The sequence below is a fragment of the Lepidochelys kempii genome, chromosome 18, assembly GCF_965140285.1.
Source record: "Lepidochelys kempii isolate rLepKem1 chromosome 18, rLepKem1.hap1, whole genome shotgun sequence".
Lineage (NCBI taxonomy): Eukaryota > Metazoa > Chordata > Testudines > Cheloniidae > Lepidochelys > Lepidochelys kempii.
The window spans coordinates 21,329,886-21,349,003 of record NC_136397.1 but is presented as its reverse complement, the minus strand read 5'-3'; the positions used below and the strand labels follow the sequence as shown (position 1 = coordinate 21,349,003).

Sequence of the window (19,118 nt, the reverse complement as noted above, 5' to 3'; positions counted from 1 at the left end):
TTTTGTCTGCAAAGATAAACAAATACTTCCCTGTCTCTCTCTTTCCAACAGCTGCGGATAACTGTCTGGTCCTTGTGTACAAAATCTGTGTCTTATATCAAGTATCCCAAAGCTTGTCAGCACGGTGAGTGTATCATACCTAATATAGGAAAAGCATTTTTAATATGGTAATAAAGGAAAATGGAATTTACATATAATCAAGCATACGTTTATGGTCAGGGTGTATTCAAGTACCTTTCTGCTGATGCTTGTAGATCACCTTGGAGGGACATGCATATCTTATTTAAGGTACGTCCGCACTTACAGCGACATGTAGAGTACAGACACTGCACGCCCAGCTAGCATGGGTATAAATAGCAGGGTAGACAGGGAGGTACAACTTAGGCAAGTAGAGTGACCTACATACCTGAACCTTAGGGTGTATATCTCCATGTCTCTCTACATGCCCAAGCAGCGTCTTCCACATCTACACTGCTAAATTTAGCAATTAATGTCCAGCTGCCAGAGCTTTCTCTACCTCATTGAAAGGCTCTAGTAGAGAGGAGGCAGAGGGGAAAGGCTCCAGCAGCTCCCCGCTGCCAGAGCCATTAGCTATACACCATGGTGACAAGTGTGGACACAGCCTGCCTTATACTGGGGGGTATAGCTACGTGTACCCTACATGTCCCCACAAATGTAGACAAGGTCTTACTGAGCTCAATACCAGTGCACTACCATTACTGTTTGTGTGAACCATGGGAGCTAATCTGTAGTCATCGCAGTCTTACTAGGAACGAGAAGTAAATATTACATTTAGCATATGCACCTGTCCATCTTCCAAACACCAGTGAAAAAGAAGAGATACTGAACAAAACCACTGCCAAGTCTGCTAGAAATCAGTGATATAGTATTTCATGTAGCTGTATAGCTAGAGATTGGATTGTGACACAAACCCAGAACAAAAAATGTGGAGTATAAGTATCCCCTCTCATTGCTCATCTTTTTGTTACGCATCTGTATTCAGTCCTCATATACATGTGTATATAATGGTGACAGACTCTGGGATCCTGCACAGAGACTCAAGGCTCCTCAGAGTCCTCTTAATGTCAGGTGTTTGAATCATGTAGGAAGATTGAGTATTTACTGCTGAGTCAGTAGCAGGTATATTTTGTTACCTGAAGGCAGGATGGAAGAGAGGCTGAAATATCCCTCTTGCAGAAGCAAAGAGAACTAGGGTGGGAACTGGAAATTCTGTAGGGAAAATACCAGGTACAGCCAAGCTTGGTAAGGGAGATCTGAGATTGAAACTTCTTGAATTACCATGAAGGTCAAAACCTAGGAAGGAAATAAGATTGGCCTATGTACAGTGAAGTACTCTTCAGAGAAGGGTGGGAACTCCATCTGTTTACAGTTTTTTAGATTATAGGCTCTTTGGGACAAGTATTTTGTGTGCTTGAGTCTCAGTGAAGTGCCTAACATGCTTTTTGGGCATCTAATAGGTATGCCAAAATGATTTCCAATCATCATTCACATTTTTCTGAATAAATTCTTACTTCCAGCTGATTTGGCTCATAATTGTTTTCAGCTTTGGTGCTTTAATAGGGCCAGTTTCACAAGTATATATATTACTGGTCTGGACTGTATTTTCTAATCTCTCTGGCAGGAATAGCCTTCACGAAGGATGGTCGCTATATGGCATTAGCAGAGAGGCGTGACTGCAAAGACTTCATTAGCCTCTTTGTATGCAGTGACTGGCAACTACTGAGGGTAAGACATGTCCTTGCCTTCCATTGCTATTGCACAGATTTAAAGTGTACTCTGCATAGTGTAGAGTCTAACTAAATCATTGAACAACTCTAATGCTCCACTTTAGACTCTGCGATTTGGGGCATTTCCTCTGATGGCTTCCTTCTTCTTCTTCTTCCTTGGCCTGCAGGTGTGTGGGGAGGCAGAAGAATTCTGCTTAGGAAACCACATACAGGGATGATAAAGCACTGCATTCTTTTTTTTACTGTGAGAAGCATTCAGATGTTCTGGCATAATCCAAGCAATCCTGCTGACAGTAAAATACATTGCCGCAGCACCATGATCACAACTTGCTTTTGCCAAAATGATGATCTGAACAACAAGTTACAACATACGAGAATTTGTGTTCTTTTTATTACAAAGTGCACTTTGTTTCAAAAGATCTTGATTTTTGTATAGTTTGGTAGGAGAAAATAAGGAAGCAGTGAATGTCGTGTATTATAACAAAAGGAAAGGAAATGTTTCTAGTCTATGCATTCAGACATATAAAAGGATGTGCTAGCTCAATAAGATAGATATATAATGTTTTTATATATGTTTTTTTAAATGTGTAAAGGTAATGTGATACTAATTTAGGATTTTACTTTTAAAGTCAGGTGCAACCGTACATTTTAAGTACAGCTTTTAAAACTGTTTCATTGTTTTATTTTCTTTGCATTTGGGAAGCATTTTGACACTGAAACTCAAGACCTATCTGGGATTGAATGGGCTCCTAATGGCTGTGTGTTGGCAGTGTGGGATACTTGTCTGGAGGTATGAGAAAATACAGATTATTTCTGAAGATCTTGAACACTTAATTAAGGGCTCCTGAACATATATTAAGTAGTTTTCTGGCTGCTACATAGAATGCAGTACCTTTTAAAAAAAAATAAAATAAAATGAAGGGCTTTAAGAAACAATTTGTAGTTTTGTACTTAGGTATTGGTGATGGGCGTCAAAACACTGTTGCTTAAATTGCCATATAAACTCATTGTTACCAAATTATCCTACTTATATTTTTTCATAATTTAAGTATCTTTTTTTTTAAAAAAAATTGCAGAAGATTCTATGGTTTCAGAGTAACAGCCATGTTAGCCTAGTAACTATCCAAACAAATAACTGCAGAATTAGTTTATAAGATATAGAAAAGGGAAACTCCATTTTGAACATCTGTGCATTGAGATGGGGATGGTTTTTTAAAAAGGAGTTATATACTCTCTGTTAGTTTTTAACAGTGTCAATTGTCTTTAAATCAAATCAATTTGTGTTACAGTATAAAATCTTGCTGTACTCCCTTGATGGCCGTCTGCTGTCCACATACAGTGCATATGAATGGTCACTGGGTATTAAGTCAGTTGCCTGGAGTCCCAGCAGTCAGTTCTTGGCGATTGGCAGCTATGATGAAAAGGTAAAAAAGGAATTTAAACCCATTCAAGTCAGTTGCAAAATGTTGTCATAGCAATCCCCTCTTACTACCTTACTACTTACCTTGAAATAGGTGCGTATCCTGAACCACGTGACTTGGAAGAAGATTACAGAGTTTGAACACCCTGTGACCATTGCTAACCCAAAGATAGTAAGTATAGAATGGGGACCCTTGGATCCTTAGCAGCAGTTTGTTTTGATATCTTTGGTAAAAGCTTTTTTACTTGGACTGAAGTCCTGCTGATTTGCAAATGCTGCTGAGGAAATTGAATGAAAATGATGAAGTAAGGAAAATAGATTAATCATTTTTAGTTGACTTCTTTCAGTGAATTCTCTTCTCTTTTCCCCTCCATCTTCCTTTTCTCTATGTAAGGGAGTCATGGATAATTATTGTTAAGTACTCTATCTTCTGATAGAGGTGGTGGCTGTGTTTACAGACTTCATTTGCATGTGGTGGTGTACCCAAGTGCTCGGAAGCTGAACATGAATGAGAACTTTGTATATCTCAGCGCTATACAATTTGCAGTGTATGAATAGTGTTGGATTTGATTTGAAGTGTCTTATGATGACACCTAATTTCATATGTATAGGCAAATCTAGCTCACTTAATGAGTATGTTCTGTAAATGTTTGTCACAATCTTTTTTTTATCCTTGCACATGTGGCCACAGTTTTTTTTACAGTTCTCAGCAGGGAGATAACTGTATATTCTACTTCAAAATCACAGGCTCTCTCTGTCCCCAGCCCTTGTGAGGAAGAATCTCCACTGGTAGTAATAATATTACACGGCCAATAGAAGGAACGGAGCAGGTCTCACATAATATGCTATAGTAAAGATCAGTGTTTGTGGTGTGCAGATTTAAATTTAAAAAAATTCATATAAATCTATCGTTGCTGCTTATCAAGGAATCTGGCAGGCAGAATATGCTTTAGTAAAATGTCTCCTTGCTAGAAAACCGTTTTAGTTCTGTGGTAGCGGTCTTCATTATTGCTCTTTATTTTCTCTTCCAATCAATGTGACTCAAGCATTTTAGATATTAAACCTGGCTGCCAGACTAAGTGCTGCAACACCCAAATGTATCCATTATCCTTCAAATTCAGAATTAAGAATAAAAATCTAAACTTGAGAGGTAGAATGAGAATCAAATGAAATAGTTCAGTCCCTTTCCATTGGAAAGAAGAGAGCTCCTGCTAATAAAATTAGATTGGGAGCTCCAATTTAGTCACATTGTTAGCATTTCATCACTGTTTCCTTTTAGCATTATCCCATTAACATTGCTTGTTTGCAGTGGTTCTCAAAGGCATGGAATGAAATATTGCATGTCCTGCTGTATAAAAGATTGCAGTTATATTACCAAATTTACCTTCAGTTGGTAAGGGATGGGAAGGTGCATTCTGTGTGACTCATTTTACATGGGCTCTCAAATGACAACGATTGGATTATTTGTAGTTCCATACAATGTCCATTTCTGAATTACATAATTGCTTTTTCTAATTGTGGGCCCAATTTTCAAAAATCTCAAAATTTAGCATTTCCATGCCCAAATCTGCCTGCTCCCAGTGTACAATAGTAAAGAGCATTGAGAAACACTGTACATTTAAAATGAATGTGCCTTAGTGCTCATTTTGAGCATGGGATGTGGAGGACTCAACACACTAGGCTCAAATCTTGCTAGGCCCTTTTGTGAAACTGTCTTCTCCTTCTGTGTAGATTGTATATAAGGAAATGGAGAAATCCCCAAGAGTTGAAACAGAGAGCCTTGCTTTCCCTCCAGCCAGAGCGCAAGCCAGCTCTCTCTTCAGCACACAGAGTAAATGTAAGCAAACTAAAATGGACCACTTTAGAATACCTGTGATGTAAAATATTTAAGCCTTGTAAATCAACATTATAGCTCACTTTGCCTCTGAAGGCAGGGGCAAACCTTGGGTTGCTAAGGGGAAGCCCATTCAATTAAATGCAAGACTTCAAAGGACATGTTTTCCTCGGCTAAAGAGGATGATGGTTGCAGAATGGGGCTAACGGTGAAGATCTTAAGGGCAATGAAGGGCTCCAGGAGAGGCATGGCAAACTTTTGGGGGTCAGTGTGGGTAGAAGTGACAGACAACCTGCCCCTTCCCAATGTTGTTTTATTTGTGCAAAATGTGCCTCGGAACAGGGTGATTTTTGGCTGGTTTAAGTCTCTGCAACAGTGATATTTCTTGTCTAGAATTATATTAACTGCTGCAGATGATGCAGAGTATACTCCTCTTATTGTAGGAGGCTTCAATCAATGGGAATTTCCACACTTAAAAAAATTCAGAAGATGTGACAACCTAAAGCCTCTCTAACTGCCTGTACTGATAGAAATGCTGCCTTTTTGTATGGTCAGGTGGAAAAATGGGTGGCTACATCAGCAAGGGTACATTATTTTTATCTAACAAGTTCTGACCATGAATTTTTTTAATATTTCTAATTTAACACCTTTACTTTTTCAGACAACAGTCCCTGATCTCTTTACTACTACTACTGATATTTGAGTGTCAAAGTTCAGCATATACTATTATAGTGCTGAGCAATCATTAACTAGTTCAACTTCATTATTCCCTTGCCTTACATGAGTGTTAATATATGAGATTTCAGAGTAGCAGCCGTGTTACTCTGTATCCGCAAAAAGAAAAGGAGTACTTGTGGCACCTTAGAGACTAGTTTCTAAGGTGTCACAAGTACTGCTTTGCCTATATGTGAGATGTTATAAAACATGGGTCGGAGTTAGGAGATCTTGGTTGTAGTCATAGCTTTGTCTCAGACTCTTCTGTGTACCTGTTTTTCCTTCTGTAAAAAGGAGAAATACTATCTGACAGGTATGTTGAGACAAAGTTTGTAAAGATCTTTTGGATGGAACATCTTACAGAAGTGCAATATATTACTATTTTCCTATCATTTCAGAGATAATGTTAACTGTTTTTAGAAATAGTATTGCCATGTCCATATGGACTTGCTTGTTATAGTGCTTGTATTTCAAATTTCAGATGACATTTCCCAGGTACCAGTTTCTTTACAGTATGTCAAACCAGTTGCTGATCGGGCAAATCCCAGAATAGGAATTGGAATGCTGGCATTTAGTCCTGATAACTGTTTCCTGGCAACCAAAAATGGTTAGTACCTAGTAGGCTATATTTTAAAGGAGAAACCCTTTTGTTTTTTTCTAGGTCTTGTTGCTTCTGCTATAAATAAACAAGTAAATTACTTAATTGTGAATTATTTGTATTCTGGCTGCAGCTAGAGGCCCCAGTTGGGATTGAGGCTAGCACTGTACGCAGAGGGAATTCAACCTTTAGCATAAACCACTAAGCTGTGGGACCAGCTATTAATTGCTGCATGAACTCATAGCCTTGGCTTTAAGTACCATGTGCTAAATTATCTCCCTTCATATTTGCCTTAGCTCATTATACTGTATACATAATCTTAGCTAAAATCCATCTCCCCTCCCTGCACAAAAGTAATTTTCAGAAATTTTCAAAATATTAATTTTTGCATTAGCAGGAACAGTGGGAGTTCTGGACTTTTCATCTAACCTTTTCCCTGGTAGATCTGGATCTCTCTATTGGGATAGAGCATTCCTGGTGCTGTGTTATCAATAAAAGGGGGAAAAAAAACATCTTGGGAAACTGGTGGTAGGGGGCTGGGGGGGAGGCTTAATCCAGTTCCTAGCTGAGAAATGTTCACATGACAAAACCCACCAATAGTGGCATCTCTATGTAGTTTTAGAAAAGCCGGTGAAGGAAAGTTCTATAGATTGAATTACTCTTTTTGTCCTAGTGGCAATTTTCCCCAAAGTGAGGACTCAGGCGCACTGCTAGGGTACTGCTGTACTGTACTTCAGACTGCAAGCTCTCTGCACACATTCAACATTCACAGTGATGTCACCTTTCACCATTTCTTAAAGGGATAATGAGTTAAAGGTTATGAATCTTCAATGCTAGTTGCCCAGACTTTTCTGCACCAATGCTGCAAGCAGTAGAGTAGATAGGTTACTGGTAGTGAAACCCATTTAATGTGAGATATTGCAATGACATTGCACATAGTGTTATGTTCCTTACAGTATTCTAACCATTTCCCTGGCCATTTCTAACAGATAACATTCCTAACTCCATCTGGATCTGGGATGTTCAAAAGTTGAAATTGTTTGTAGTCTTGGAGCAGTTGTATGCTGTTCAGTTGTTCCAGTGGGATCCACGTCAACCTCGACTTGCCATATGTACTGGGAATAGCAAAGTGTACCTGTGGTCCCCAGCAGGGTGCGTCTCAGTGCAGGTACCAATGGAAGGTAAGGCCACCTAAAACTACTGCTGCAAGTCAGAATCATTAGTTTGTTTAATGTATATAAACGATTGTACTGTTAGTGATAGTGATGTTTTGACTGCCTGAAGTGATCAAACATTTTGGGTGTTTAGTCACATATTCCCTACATTCAAGAGATTATGGGGAGAATGGAACATAAAGCTTACATCTAAGGTAATTAAGTTATTGCCCTAGCATGGTAATTTATTGACATGTAAATCAAAACACTTCAAGGCTTTGCTTTCATATCAGTTAATTTTTATATGGAAGCTGTAGCTGTCTGGTATACCAAATGCCAAAATAAGAACTGTGTAGTGCCTACCATACTTTTGAGTACATTAAAATTAATTACTTTTTGTGGTGTTTTTAGAATTTTAACATGAAATCTGAATCTTAAATCTACTCCAAAAAGGCAGAATTAAGGTTCCTATCTATCCTTTCCTCCATTCTAATCTGCAGGTACACAGTAAGATCTTTCAGTGGACTAGCATATTAGCTGGCTAATTGCTTTATAAATATCTTTCCTACTTGCAAGTTAAATATTATATTAAATATAACCTATAGCATGCTTCTCGGCTTAGTAGTTCTTCCATGGAAGAAAATTTTACCTTCAGTGTCAGGTTGCAGATCTTTGCAACAGTGATCAATTTTGTGATATTTACTTGCATTAAAATATGGTCAAGCTCAACTACAATGGTATATACAGTACAAAATTCTGTTCACTCAAGCCTCTTATCTCTTACTGATGAAATTACTAAGCTATTCCAAGTAACAAGATTTCTAGAACAGAATTATTGTAACTCTTGAGTTCTTGCTATTTATTTCTTTAATTTGTATCTGCAGGTGACTTCCAGGTCCTCTCACTTTGCTGGCACTCTAGGGGGGACTCCATGGCACTGTTGAGTAAGGATAATTTTTGCATGTGCTACTTGGAAAGAGAAGAGGTAAAATAAAAGCAGATAATGGAACCCCTCGCTCTGCCCCCCAAGGCTAGAAAAGCCTGCCTTGCAAATGGATCTTTGAAAAAGTGCTGCTATATCTATATGGAACAGATGAGAATGGGCAGGCCCTCGTTGTTCAGCAGGAAGAGGTTTTATACTAATAGAAAGCTTACGTTTGGGGGAGTGTAAGAAGACTCCCTTGGGTGAAGTACTGTGATAGTTACTTGAAATGAAGTGTGTTCGACAAAGGAATTTAGAAAGAGCTCTCTAATTTTGCAGCTAAAATTGTGGAAACTAGCAGTCTTGATTTTATGAAGTTTTAGAGTTGAAAGACTTAAACCTTATTTTGAACTTTTGTCAAAATATTTTCTAAAATGGTATGTTTGTAAATAGTGTATAGAGGTTATTTAATTTGTATAAATATCAATAAACATTTTGATAGCTTCTGCTAGTGTGGCTACAAACTATCAACCCAGCACTATCCTAAAGTGTAGAATCCTCTAATATTCTGAGCTGGAACTGAGGTTTGAAATGCACATGTACATATCACTATTGCTGTCACCCTGATTTCAAGTGGACAGTGACTAACTACATACCATTGTACAGCAATCCCTAGTCCCCCAAGGACACAGGGTTCAAGAAAGAATAAAAGACAATTTTCCAGCTATTTTCATGGAGTAGTGTACAAGTTCATAGACTAGTCTTTGCATTTGGTCACTCAATACAGTGAGTGCTCTCTTCTGTTAGAATTAAATATGGAATGAAATGCATATAGTTGTTAGACCCTGAATACTTGTAAGTTTTGAATACAGAACAGTTACTGCAGTTCTGAAGTTATTTTATCATTTTAGCCATGAATAAGTGTTGAAGTCATCAAGTGCAACTGTGTGAGAACCAGTTTGCTTTACCAACTAAAATGTTAAGCTGGCATCATATCAGACCCTGAACAGTGTTCCTCTAAATTATAGGTGATTGTGTAGAATAGCATTTGAAAAAAGGACAGGTGAGATTCTTACCATGACAGTCTTCACCTCACTCTCACCTGCTTTAGTTGTGGGAAGAGACCAGCATAGGGGAAAGGATTTCATATCAGATGTTTTAAAGAGACTTAATCACAGAAATGTGGAGTATCAAATTGGATGGACTGGAAGTAGTGTGTAAGAATTCCATAACAATTAGGGAGAGGAGGTGGTCCATCTTGATCAGCACCAGATGCTTCAAAGGAAGGTACAACAGAGGCCCTGATAAATTGCTTACTACAGATTTTATCAGTTTATGCTTGGTTTATGACCTAAAGCATGAGGGTTTATATCCCTGCTTTTACAACATCTAGTGTTCTACCAACTAAAAACCAGAGAACAAAGATGGCTAAGTTTATTAACAAAAAGCTAGACACTGATGTCTTAGAAAAGAGCCCATATTGACAAGAACATGCAGCTGGTTGCATTCCAGAGCCACATTCAAAAAAACATGTACAGTTTATTTCAAGTTAAAAGGTAAAAAAATTTTAACATACCAATTCCACTGCTGCACAGCATATCACTAACATGTTGAGAGGCAAAGAAATGCTTCTGATAAAATTATAGATTAAGATGGTCTGTATAAAGGATTCATCCACAGTGAAACTTGTCTCAGTAATCTCATGCTGTAGTTCTGTTCAGTATCTTTGTATACTACTGCATTTAAAGTTCACTGTACTACTGAATTTACTTTCTACAAACTTAAAGGGAAGATCACATAAGACTGAAGTACAATACTATGACTAAAGCTTCCCCTCTCCAACAACTACATGGCCACATAAATTACAAAAACCTGACTTTGGTGCTATTGTAATCTGGTCCATGTATTAACAAAAACCCCCAAAAAACAAAACCAAAAACAACACAATACACTTTTGCTAAGGAAATATAAAGCTACTCAAAGTAGAATTCCCTTTTTAATTATAAAACTACCATTCCCATGTTGCATTAAAAGTAACTTCAGAGGAAGGCAAAGATACCCTTTAACTGTTTTTTTGAAATTGGCTATTCTATTTTAAGGTCTTTCTTTAATAGATGGCTGCAAAGAGAAGTCATAAATAAGATAAACCTGCAAATTATACAGATTCAGGTTCGACAGCTATTTAAAAGAGACCAGTGACATTACTCAAACACCACTTCAACTTACAAAATAACTGTTCGATTCCACTGGTTAGGAGAAGACATAACACTCTAGTTTTGACCAAATTAGCTGTCTTTGCTAAAGAATGAGTTCTTTAAAAATTTGACACTGAATTAAATTCCTGAGATTACTGTAATTTAGACATTAGTACCTTCTTAGCCAATATAAAATCAGTCTCAACTGCACATGAAATGATTTCATTGCAATTGAATCCTTATGTAAATATAGCTGTGGCATGAACATGCAATGTATCTACACTGGATAGTGATATGGAATATTTCACAGATAAGTCACACTCAGTAAGGAAAGACCTTTAGCTTGAAATGTAAGAGGAAATATCATTGCTCACTAGACTTGCATACAAATAGTGAGTAAGTTAAATCCAGGGTACTCTAAAAATGCAACTACCCTTTGACCACCTGAACTCAATAACTGACTTATCCATGAACTTCATAACAGTAGTGACTGTTCTTGAAACAGTCATTCATTCTGCAACTAACCAATCCTTTTTATCCATACACTTTATTCATTTTTGTTCTTTTCTGCCATGTACTGAGTCCTCCCAACTCTTTCCCCAGGATACTAATCTCAAATCACTTTCCCTTTTAGTGGATTGATTATAATGAATTTAAAATCCAATTTTTCCTCTTGTCATGGAGTAGCCAAGCTTGGCCTCATTGTTGATGAAAGACATCAATCCCACGTATGTTTCAATAAGAAGAGGACGCTCCAGCACGAGTACTCCATTGGCCCTCCCTGGCAATGGACACTCTTTATGGGCCTTCTTCACAGCTTGGATTAATTGAGTCTTAAAGTTTTCCAACTAAGGGGGAAAAACAACATTAAGTATACCTACTTACTTTTGACAACTTAATATTTTCCCATTATTTGAAAATCTGTTGCTAGTTTGCTTACAAAGGCAGAATTATACCGAAAAGAGCCACTGCTGCTGAAACAGAAGATTACTAACACATATAAAGTTGTAATTGTTATACATAAGACTACCTACATCCTAGAATAAATTCCACATGCTAGCATATACTGATGCAAGTAGTTTCAAATGAGAACATGCTTTCCTAAATATGAGATGTTTGCATAAAGATCAGCTATAACAGTAATTTTTTATAATAAATGCTTAGCTCTACAACTGTCCACAACTGATAATTTGTTTACCCTAAGGGCTCTCCTTTTAAAAAAAGCCACTGAAACATGTGCGCACATAGGAGGGGTATATATTTTGGAACTACATATAATTTACTAGGATTCTTCTAGAATTACAAAGTACAAACGCTCCAGGTAAAGCCTAGACCTCTTCGCAGGAAAGAAGGTTGAAAGAACTCTACCTGCAGTTTAAGGAAATATTTTCCTCTTTCAGCTTCAGTTGTTTTTTTTTGTAAATTTGGAAATCATTGCAACCTCATTTTTGCTATATGAACATGATTTGAAGAGTCAACAAGACTTGCCTGATTACTTCTAGCAGCACTACCCTGCTGAAATAGATGGAGAGCATAGAAAAAGCTTGGCTAGTCTCTTTACATTTATTCTCTGCTTCCATCATCAAGTCATTTTCAAAAGAAGGTAAATTCGTAAGAACTGTATCCAGCTTAAATCATTGTGATTTATATCTAATACAGTATAGAAAACTTCCTTACTTGGCAAAGGGATGCAATCTTCTCATCAGCATTTGCCATTGGATGTTCCGTAAAAGTAGCATAGGGCACATTTGTGGACCATGGATTCCATCGGTTTATGAAGGATGCACGGCTTTGCTTATCCCATTGAATTCGAATGCCAATGCCTTCTCGCCTAACAAATTTGAAGACACCACGTATTTGATAGGGTAGGCCTTGAAGCTCCTTTAGAGCAGGTTAATTAGCTTTTTTTTTAAACATTTTTGAATACCTTAATGAAAACTAAAGTCCATTTTAGAATTTTAAAGTTTTTTCTTAGATGGTAATAGTCTCTAAACAAATATCAGCATAGTTGAAAATCAGTCATTTATACCAGCTCCCACATTAAGATTGTTTAAATGACAAGTTGTATGAAAGATTAAGTTTATTAAAATTAAACATGCAAGTCTTCCACCTTTATATTCATGCAGCCTAACACATCCTGGTCTATAGTAAGACTAATACTCAATATAATCTGATTAACTTACAAGTTTCTAATATAATGCTAATACTGAACAATTAAAATAAAATTACAGGACTGCTTACAAAGACTTTCCCCAAAATAAAGTATAGTCCATGTTGTTAAAGAATATTTCAGGAGTAAACTGTTTTCAGTCTAAATAGTAACTGTTAATTTTGCTTCCCTGCTGATCAACCAATTTCAATAATTTTTTTAATTACAGCAAAATCAAAACTTTTATTAATACAAATAAACTGAAAGGCTATCAAAATTGATATATGGCTAATGATAGACTAACAGCCTTAACATTAGCAGTATCATTAGAAACTTAAAAAAATAAAATAAAAATCAAAACTTACTTATTCAGTGATTTAGGTGGGAACTCAAATTCTCCAACAGAAATAGTGTCAACTGCACTGAGTGATATTCTAGTAACCTGCTGGCACTGCAAGCTGATGAAGTCATATTTACAGATCAGAAGGGACCAGTCAGTGATAAGAATCAGACGCTCCTTCTCATTGTTCCAGTGGTCAACTCTTGTAAGACAAACAGTAAACTCTGATAATCTTCTATCCTTTTAGTAGTTTGACTAAAGCATGTAATAGTTTGACTAATACAATAGCAACTGAGAATTATTTAAGCAACAGCAGTATTATTCTGTAGAAAATTCAAATAACGGTGATGCTGTATTTCCCATTCATTGCTATTTTTATATAGGATTGACAAGAGTTTGAAAGCATGTTTCAAATACACAGAATATAGGAAAAACTACTAATGAAGACTTTTAAAGATTAAGGGAAAAGCTTCAGATGAATATATAAGCAGTTTGTAATGTTTTAATGCTTGCACAAATCTACAACTTTTACAATAAAGGCCAATGAATTCTCACATAGCTCACTGTTTTGCTGGAAGTACCAGTGACCATTGGCCATGTTTCTATATGCATTGGGGAAACAATTGCCTCTATCACATCAGTGCCTCTCCATTTCTGGCTCTTTAGTACTTAACTATTGTAGCAGTCTAGAGTAGACTATGGCTTTCACCCTCAATCACCACTGAGGGGGCACTGACTCCTTAGAGGATTCAAAACAGTGGATTAAAATGCAGCTTTACTAGATGGTAGAATTAGTGTTTTTCTCTGAAAATAAAACTAAGAATTTTGTATGATGGTTTAAAAAGAGTCACTGTTAAAGTAAAGCTGACTACACCAAAACTGCTCCCCTCTTTAAAAAAAACAATCCTAATTCACAGGCTGGGTAGCCAACCAAAGCATAGCTGAACTGCAGGTGCTTACATGTCTTGCTGACCTTCTGCCAGTTCAGCTCTTACTAGCAGGCACAGGATTGAAACTGACAACTTTCCTTGGTCTGTGAAGTGCCTAGAGCTGAGAAACCCTGGAGTTGAGCACACAGCTATGTTTTGGTCCCTCCCAACGCAGTTTAGGAGCGATACAGGATATTAAAATATAGACTGCAATAATTTGTGTTTAATAGGACATGGGACTAATTTTGGAGTCTGACCAAGATTTGAGAGTCCTTCATTCAAACAATTAATTGCTTGGGCTTTTGATAAAGCCAAGTCTATAATATATTCTATTCCAATACTAAGACGCCAGGTGGGTGAGGTAATATCTTATTGGGCACACCTATACTGCATTCCAGAACTAAAACATTTACCAGGTTTAAACTGATCAAAAGAAAGCAGGTAAATGAAGCAATTGTATATATAAATAAATCAGATGGTGGACCAACAGAGTTCAGGATATACTGGCAAACATGGGATTTTAAGTGATTTGTAAAAGCATTTTACAAATATTGTCAATACAATAATATATAAAACATGCAGTAAAAAGATCTTGGTTTTAAGATAAATGTTGCTGGATGAACTGTATACTAAAGACATGAATTTTGTGTCAGATTTGCACAAGAAAGCTTTACTCCAATTACTTGTGAGTTTCACACAGATAGCAAGAGAATTTGTAATAGGTGTGCAGATCCAGGAGAAAAATTTGTCCTGAAAAGCTAAGAAAAGTTCCATTTGTCTATTAGTACTGTTACTTACTCTGTTAGCAACCACACACTTTGCACCTCTCCATCTTCAGTGGGCATCACAACAACACGAATCTCATTTACTGCCTGTTCTATAGTTCCAGGCTAAATCAAAGAAAGAATCAGGTTTTATATTTCTCTAGTTACGTATTCATGTTTGCAACTTCTTGACAGTCATGCTGTTTTACATTTCAGCAGGTTCTGAAACTGACTTACTATATAGCACCTATCTACCAGGACCAGGGATAGAGATCTGAGAGGCAAAGACCTAACAAATTGTAATCATCTAGCAGGGATCAGGTAGTTGCTCCCTATTGTCTCCTCCTGGCCTTTCTCTATCTCAAGCAATGGGACCTCCACTACTTCCTTTAAAAGATTATTCGATATTCTAACTGGCCTCTCACTTCTAAACCAGTCTGGGGTTTGTCACCTCTTGCCCCTGTCAACAGAACAACCACATTTATGTTTCTTTTTGTGGTCTAGGTTCCCAAACCCTGTTCTCGGAGATTAGGTTAAGCTCTGGCAGGGGGCTCTGGGAATTAGGAAATGAGAAAGTAACTACTTTCTCTAATTCCTTAAGAGCCACCTGCATGGAGAAAACCATGGCATGAAAGCCGATCACCGCACTCTCACTCTTGGGAACAAAGGCCAGGATTGCGGGAGCGGGATGGAGAGGAAACAGACAAGCGTAATTTATATCACCAGGAACAGTGGAGGAGGAAAGGAGCCCAGGTACTGAAACATTCCTGGCCCTGAGGGCCTCTCCGCAGAGGTGAACAGCAGGGTGCTGGGGGTCTGGTTTTCTCATTGAAACCGAACTGGGTTTTCTAAACAAACACCATTTAGTGCAGCAAACCCCTCCCGGCTGCGTCTGTCCCCAGAGTGGGCGGCGGCGGCCCCCCACCCTCCGGGGGGAGGCGCACGGAGCCCGGCGGCGGCGGCCCCCCACCCTCCGGGGGGAGGCGCACGGAGCCCGGCGGCGGCGGCCCCCCACCCTCCGGGGGGAGGCGCACGGAGCCCGGCGGCGGCGGCCCCCCACCCTCCGGGGGGAGGCGCACGGAGCCCGGCGGCGGCGGCCCCCCACCCTCCGGGGGGAGGCGCACGGAGCCAAGCGCTGCTGGGCCGACAGGCGAGCGGGCTCCCCGTTTTGCCCCCGCTCCCCCCACGCCGCGCAGGGGCAGGGGCAGGGCGCGCGGCTCTAGGCCCTGGGCCGGCCCCGGGGGGCGGCGGCCCCGGCCCGCACCCGGAACACGAAGTACTCCTTGAGGCGGCCGCCCCGGGTCGGGTTGCGGACGCTGAGGGGCCGCAGGGTCTGGCGGGGCGGCAGCGAGTCCCCGGGCGGGCTGAAGGGCACGTCGGCTTCGGCCGGCACCAGCAGCGCCGCCGCCCCGGCGGGGCCCCCGTCCGGGTCCCCCTCCACCGCGTCCCGCAGCTGCAGCATCGCCCGCGGGTACCCCGGCCCGGCGCCGCCCTCCGCTCCGCTCCGGTCCGCCCCGCCCCGCCCCTTCCGCTTCCGGCCTGCGGCAGCCCGCTTCCGCTTCCGGCCCGGGGCCGAGTGGGGGAGCTGGGAAAGGGGGAGGATGCGGGAGGGAAGAGGTTGGAGAAGAGGCGGGGGGAAGGGAAGAGGGGGCAGGGGGATGGGGTGAAGGGGGAAGGGAAGAGGGGGCAGGGATGGGGTAGAGGGGGAAGGGATATGGGGCTGGGGTGACGGGGGAAGGGAAGAGGGGGCAGGGATGGGGTCGAGGGGGAAGGGATGGGGTGAAGGGGGAAGGGAAGAGGGGGCAGGGGGATGGGGTTATAGGAGAAGGGATGGGGTGAAGGGGGAAGGGAAGAGGGGGCAGGGATGAGGTGAAGGGATGGGGGATGGGGTGAAGGGGGAAGGAAAGGGGGCAGGGATGGGGTAGAGGGGGAAGGGATATGGGGCTGGGGTGACGGGGGAAGGGAAGAGGGGGCAGGGATGGGGTAGAGGGGGAAGGGATATGGGGCTGGGGTGACGGGGGAAGGGAAGAGGGGGCAGGGATGGGGTCGAGGGGGAAGGGATGGGGTGAAGGGGGAAGGGAAGAGGGGGCAGGGATGAGGAGAAGGGATGGGGTGACGGGGGAAGGGAAGAGGGCAGGGATGGGGTGAAGGGATGGGGGATGGGGTGAAGGGGGAAGGGAAGAGGGGGCAGGGATGGGGTCGAGGGGGAAGGGATATGGGGCTGGGGTGACGGGGGAAGGGAAGAGGGGGCAGGGATGGGGTCGAGGGGGAAGGGATATGGGGCTGGGGTGACGGGGGAAGGGAAGAGGGGGCAGGGATGGGATGAAGGGAGAAGGGATGGGGTGAAGGGGGAAGGGAAGAGGGGGCAGGGATGGGGTAGAGGGGGAAGGATGGAACAAGCTTTGGGGGGAAGGGATTGGGGGCAGGGGTGAAGAAGAAGGGGATGTGGGGAGGAGGTAAAGGGAAGAGGGAGAGATACAGGGGATGTGAGTGTGGGGGAGAAAGGGGAAGGGTAATTAAAACATACAGCAACCTGCCCTCTGCAGAGTGGAAGCTGAGGGCTCCTCCTGCAGCCAGCCATGGTCCGTGTTATGGGGTGGAGGGATGGGGGGTTGGGGGAGCCAAGGACTGAAGCTGATGTGAAGAGGGGTTGGGGGCTTAGTGCTACCTGTGTCAATAGTGTAGTCAATAGAGCTGGTTGGAGAATGTCCATCTGAATTAAATCTCAATTGAAAGTGGTAAAGAATTTTCCTACGAATGTTTCCCTGTCTAGCCAGCAACAGTGTTCTGTCTCCTCCATGTCATGGGCCTATGTTTCTGATGTCAGTAATTTACAATGGAGACTGTCCCAGAGTGTGGTCTGTGGAGCTCAATAATATGCCCCGCCTTCTTTAATACACATGTGTAGCCCAACCAAACTGGCAGTACTAAATGGGCTGGCTCAAGATGGGGTATCACATGGTGGGATGTATCCATGAACTGCCTGCCATATTAAAGATCAGGGTGATTTTGACCTGTTCCATTTAATGTACTTGAGTTTGGTCTTTGGGCTCTTAGCAAGTTGCCAATGAGTCTCTTATCTGGGCAGAATGTGGGCACCTGAAGTATGGGAATAACAGATATCTCAAATTTCAGTGGATGTAAAGGGGTTTGGGGTCTCAAATCTAGGATTTGTCCCCTTTCTCATCATAATGGGGTCTATCAGTCAATGCAGTGGGTTAGGCTGGGAGAGACGGCATTGTAACCTGTTTGGAAAACAAACAACTGTTGAGAAAACATTAAGAGACATAAAAGCAATAAACAAACTCTATAGGGACTGGAGAAGCATATTGGGAAAACTGCTTCAGCCTCAGTACCAGGCATATGTTGTTTTTTTTAAAGCAACACCTGGGTATGCAATTTTTACTGGCGTATTTCCCAGTGTTCTTACCTATTTTCACATAACACACAGTCAACCTGTGGAACTCTTTGCCAGAGGATGTTGTGAAAGCCAAGGCTATAACAGGGTTCAAAAAAGAGCTAGATAAGTTCGTGGAGGATAGGTCCATTAATGGCTATTCCCAGGATAGGCAGGGGTGGTATCCCTAGCCTCTGTTTGCCAGAAGCTGGGAATGGGCGACAGGATGGATCCCTTGATGATTACCTGTTCTGTTCATTCCCTCTGGGGCATTGGCCACAGTCGGAAGACAGGTACTGGGCTAGATGGACCTTTGGTCTGACCCAGTATGGCTATTCTTATGTTCCTGGTAACAATGAGAAGTGTTGTTTAAAACACAAAGCTAAGAAGAATTTAGGCTGAAGTGATCAGATTCATGGGGCATATTTACAGGGTGTGATTACAGAATATTGCTGCCATCTAGAGACCAGGGCCCAGATCCTAGGTATTTTGGCTCCTAACTTCTAAATACCTTTGAGGATCTGAGCCCAGGTCTAAAATTTACAGCCCGTAGCTATGTATGAATCATACAATCAGTACAACGCAGCTTTATATTATATAGGATCATTTATATAGATTTTTGGGTAAAATTTTCTTAAGTGTCTAAGGCACTCTGATTTAGGCTCCTGAGCGTCTGTCTCTTGAAAATGGGACATACATAGGCTTCCAAATCACGTAGGTGCTTTTGAAAAATTTACACTTCATCTCAAAACGCATTATTGAATTGAATAAAATATAGTAGAGGGAGAAGGAGCAATGAAAAGCCTAAACGAGGGGAGTAAATGATGTTTTCAGATGAGATTTGAAGTGTTGGAAAGCTGATGAGTCAGATCCATGAAGGTGGTTCCATATGGCAGGAGCTGCAGGTGAGACAGTCATGGAGACAGAATTTAGAGGCATCAGGATTGAGACACA

General features: G+C 41.1%; 3 protein-coding genes across 6 annotated transcripts in view; 2 read left to right on the top strand and 1 right to left on the bottom strand.

Moving 5' to 3' along the window:
• Nucleotides 1-13,628, top strand: part of WRAP73 (WD repeat containing, antisense to TP73) — a 32,659-nt gene extending 19,031 nt beyond the window's left edge. Inside the window, exons 4-12 of one of the 2 annotated variants that reach the window (XM_073316385.2) lie at nt 52-124; nt 1,643-1,746; nt 2,452-2,538; nt 3,038-3,172; nt 3,263-3,340; nt 4,900-5,005; nt 6,198-6,323; nt 7,304-7,495; nt 13,458-13,628. In XM_073316385.2, the coding sequence (XP_073172486.1) occupies nt 52-124; nt 1,643-1,746; nt 2,452-2,538; nt 3,038-3,172; nt 3,263-3,340; nt 4,900-5,005; nt 6,198-6,323; nt 7,304-7,495; nt 13,458-13,474 (918 nt within the window). In that variant the 3' untranslated portion in view covers nt 13,475-13,628. Of the gene's footprint in view, nt 1-51; nt 125-1,642; nt 1,747-2,451; nt 2,539-3,037; nt 3,173-3,262; nt 3,341-4,899; nt 5,006-6,197; nt 6,324-7,303; nt 7,496-8,352; nt 8,896-13,457 lie in introns of those variants that run through there. The other variant, XM_073316384.2, reaches the window with a different exon arrangement.
• TPRG1L (tumor protein p63 regulated 1 like) lies at nt 9,696-16,288 on the bottom strand. The gene is made up of 5 exons (XM_073316386.2): nt 16,032-16,288; nt 14,802-14,893; nt 13,100-13,276; nt 12,263-12,416; nt 9,696-11,433 (listed from the first exon to the last, which is right to left on the bottom strand). The coding sequence occupies exons 1-5, from the start codon at nt 16,227-16,229 to the stop codon at nt 11,239-11,241; spliced, it is 816 nt and encodes a 271-aa protein (XP_073172487.1). The 5' UTR covers nt 16,230-16,288; the 3' UTR covers nt 9,696-11,238.
• Nucleotides 16,289-17,249: 961 nt separating this feature from the next.
• The window catches only part of MEGF6 (multiple EGF like domains 6), a 254,954-nt gene continuing 253,085 nt past the window's right edge, over nt 17,250-19,118 (top strand). For 2 of the 3 annotated variants that reach the window (XM_073316363.2, XM_078849309.1), the window contains exon 1: nt 17,447-17,505. The gene's annotated coding sequence lies outside the window, so the exon portion shown is untranslated. Of the gene's footprint in view, nt 17,350-17,446; nt 17,506-19,118 lie in introns of those variants that run through there. The other variant, XM_073316365.2, reaches the window with a different exon arrangement.

Excerpts from the sequence above, each read along its gene's own strand:
- TPRG1L (XM_073316386.2), bottom strand. The coding sequence starts at position 16,229 with ATGCTGCAGCTGCGGGACGCGGTGGAGGGGGACCCGGACGGGGGCCCC. Across the intron at positions 14,894-16,031 it reads AGGAGTACTTCGTGTTCCGG|CCTGGAACTATAGAACAGGC; the intron begins GTGCGGGCCGGG and ends TCTTTGATTTAG. Across the intron at positions 13,277-14,801 it reads AGTGTGTGGTTGCTAACAGA|AGTTGACCACTGGAACAATG; the intron begins GTAAGTAACAGT and ends TTGTCTTACAAG.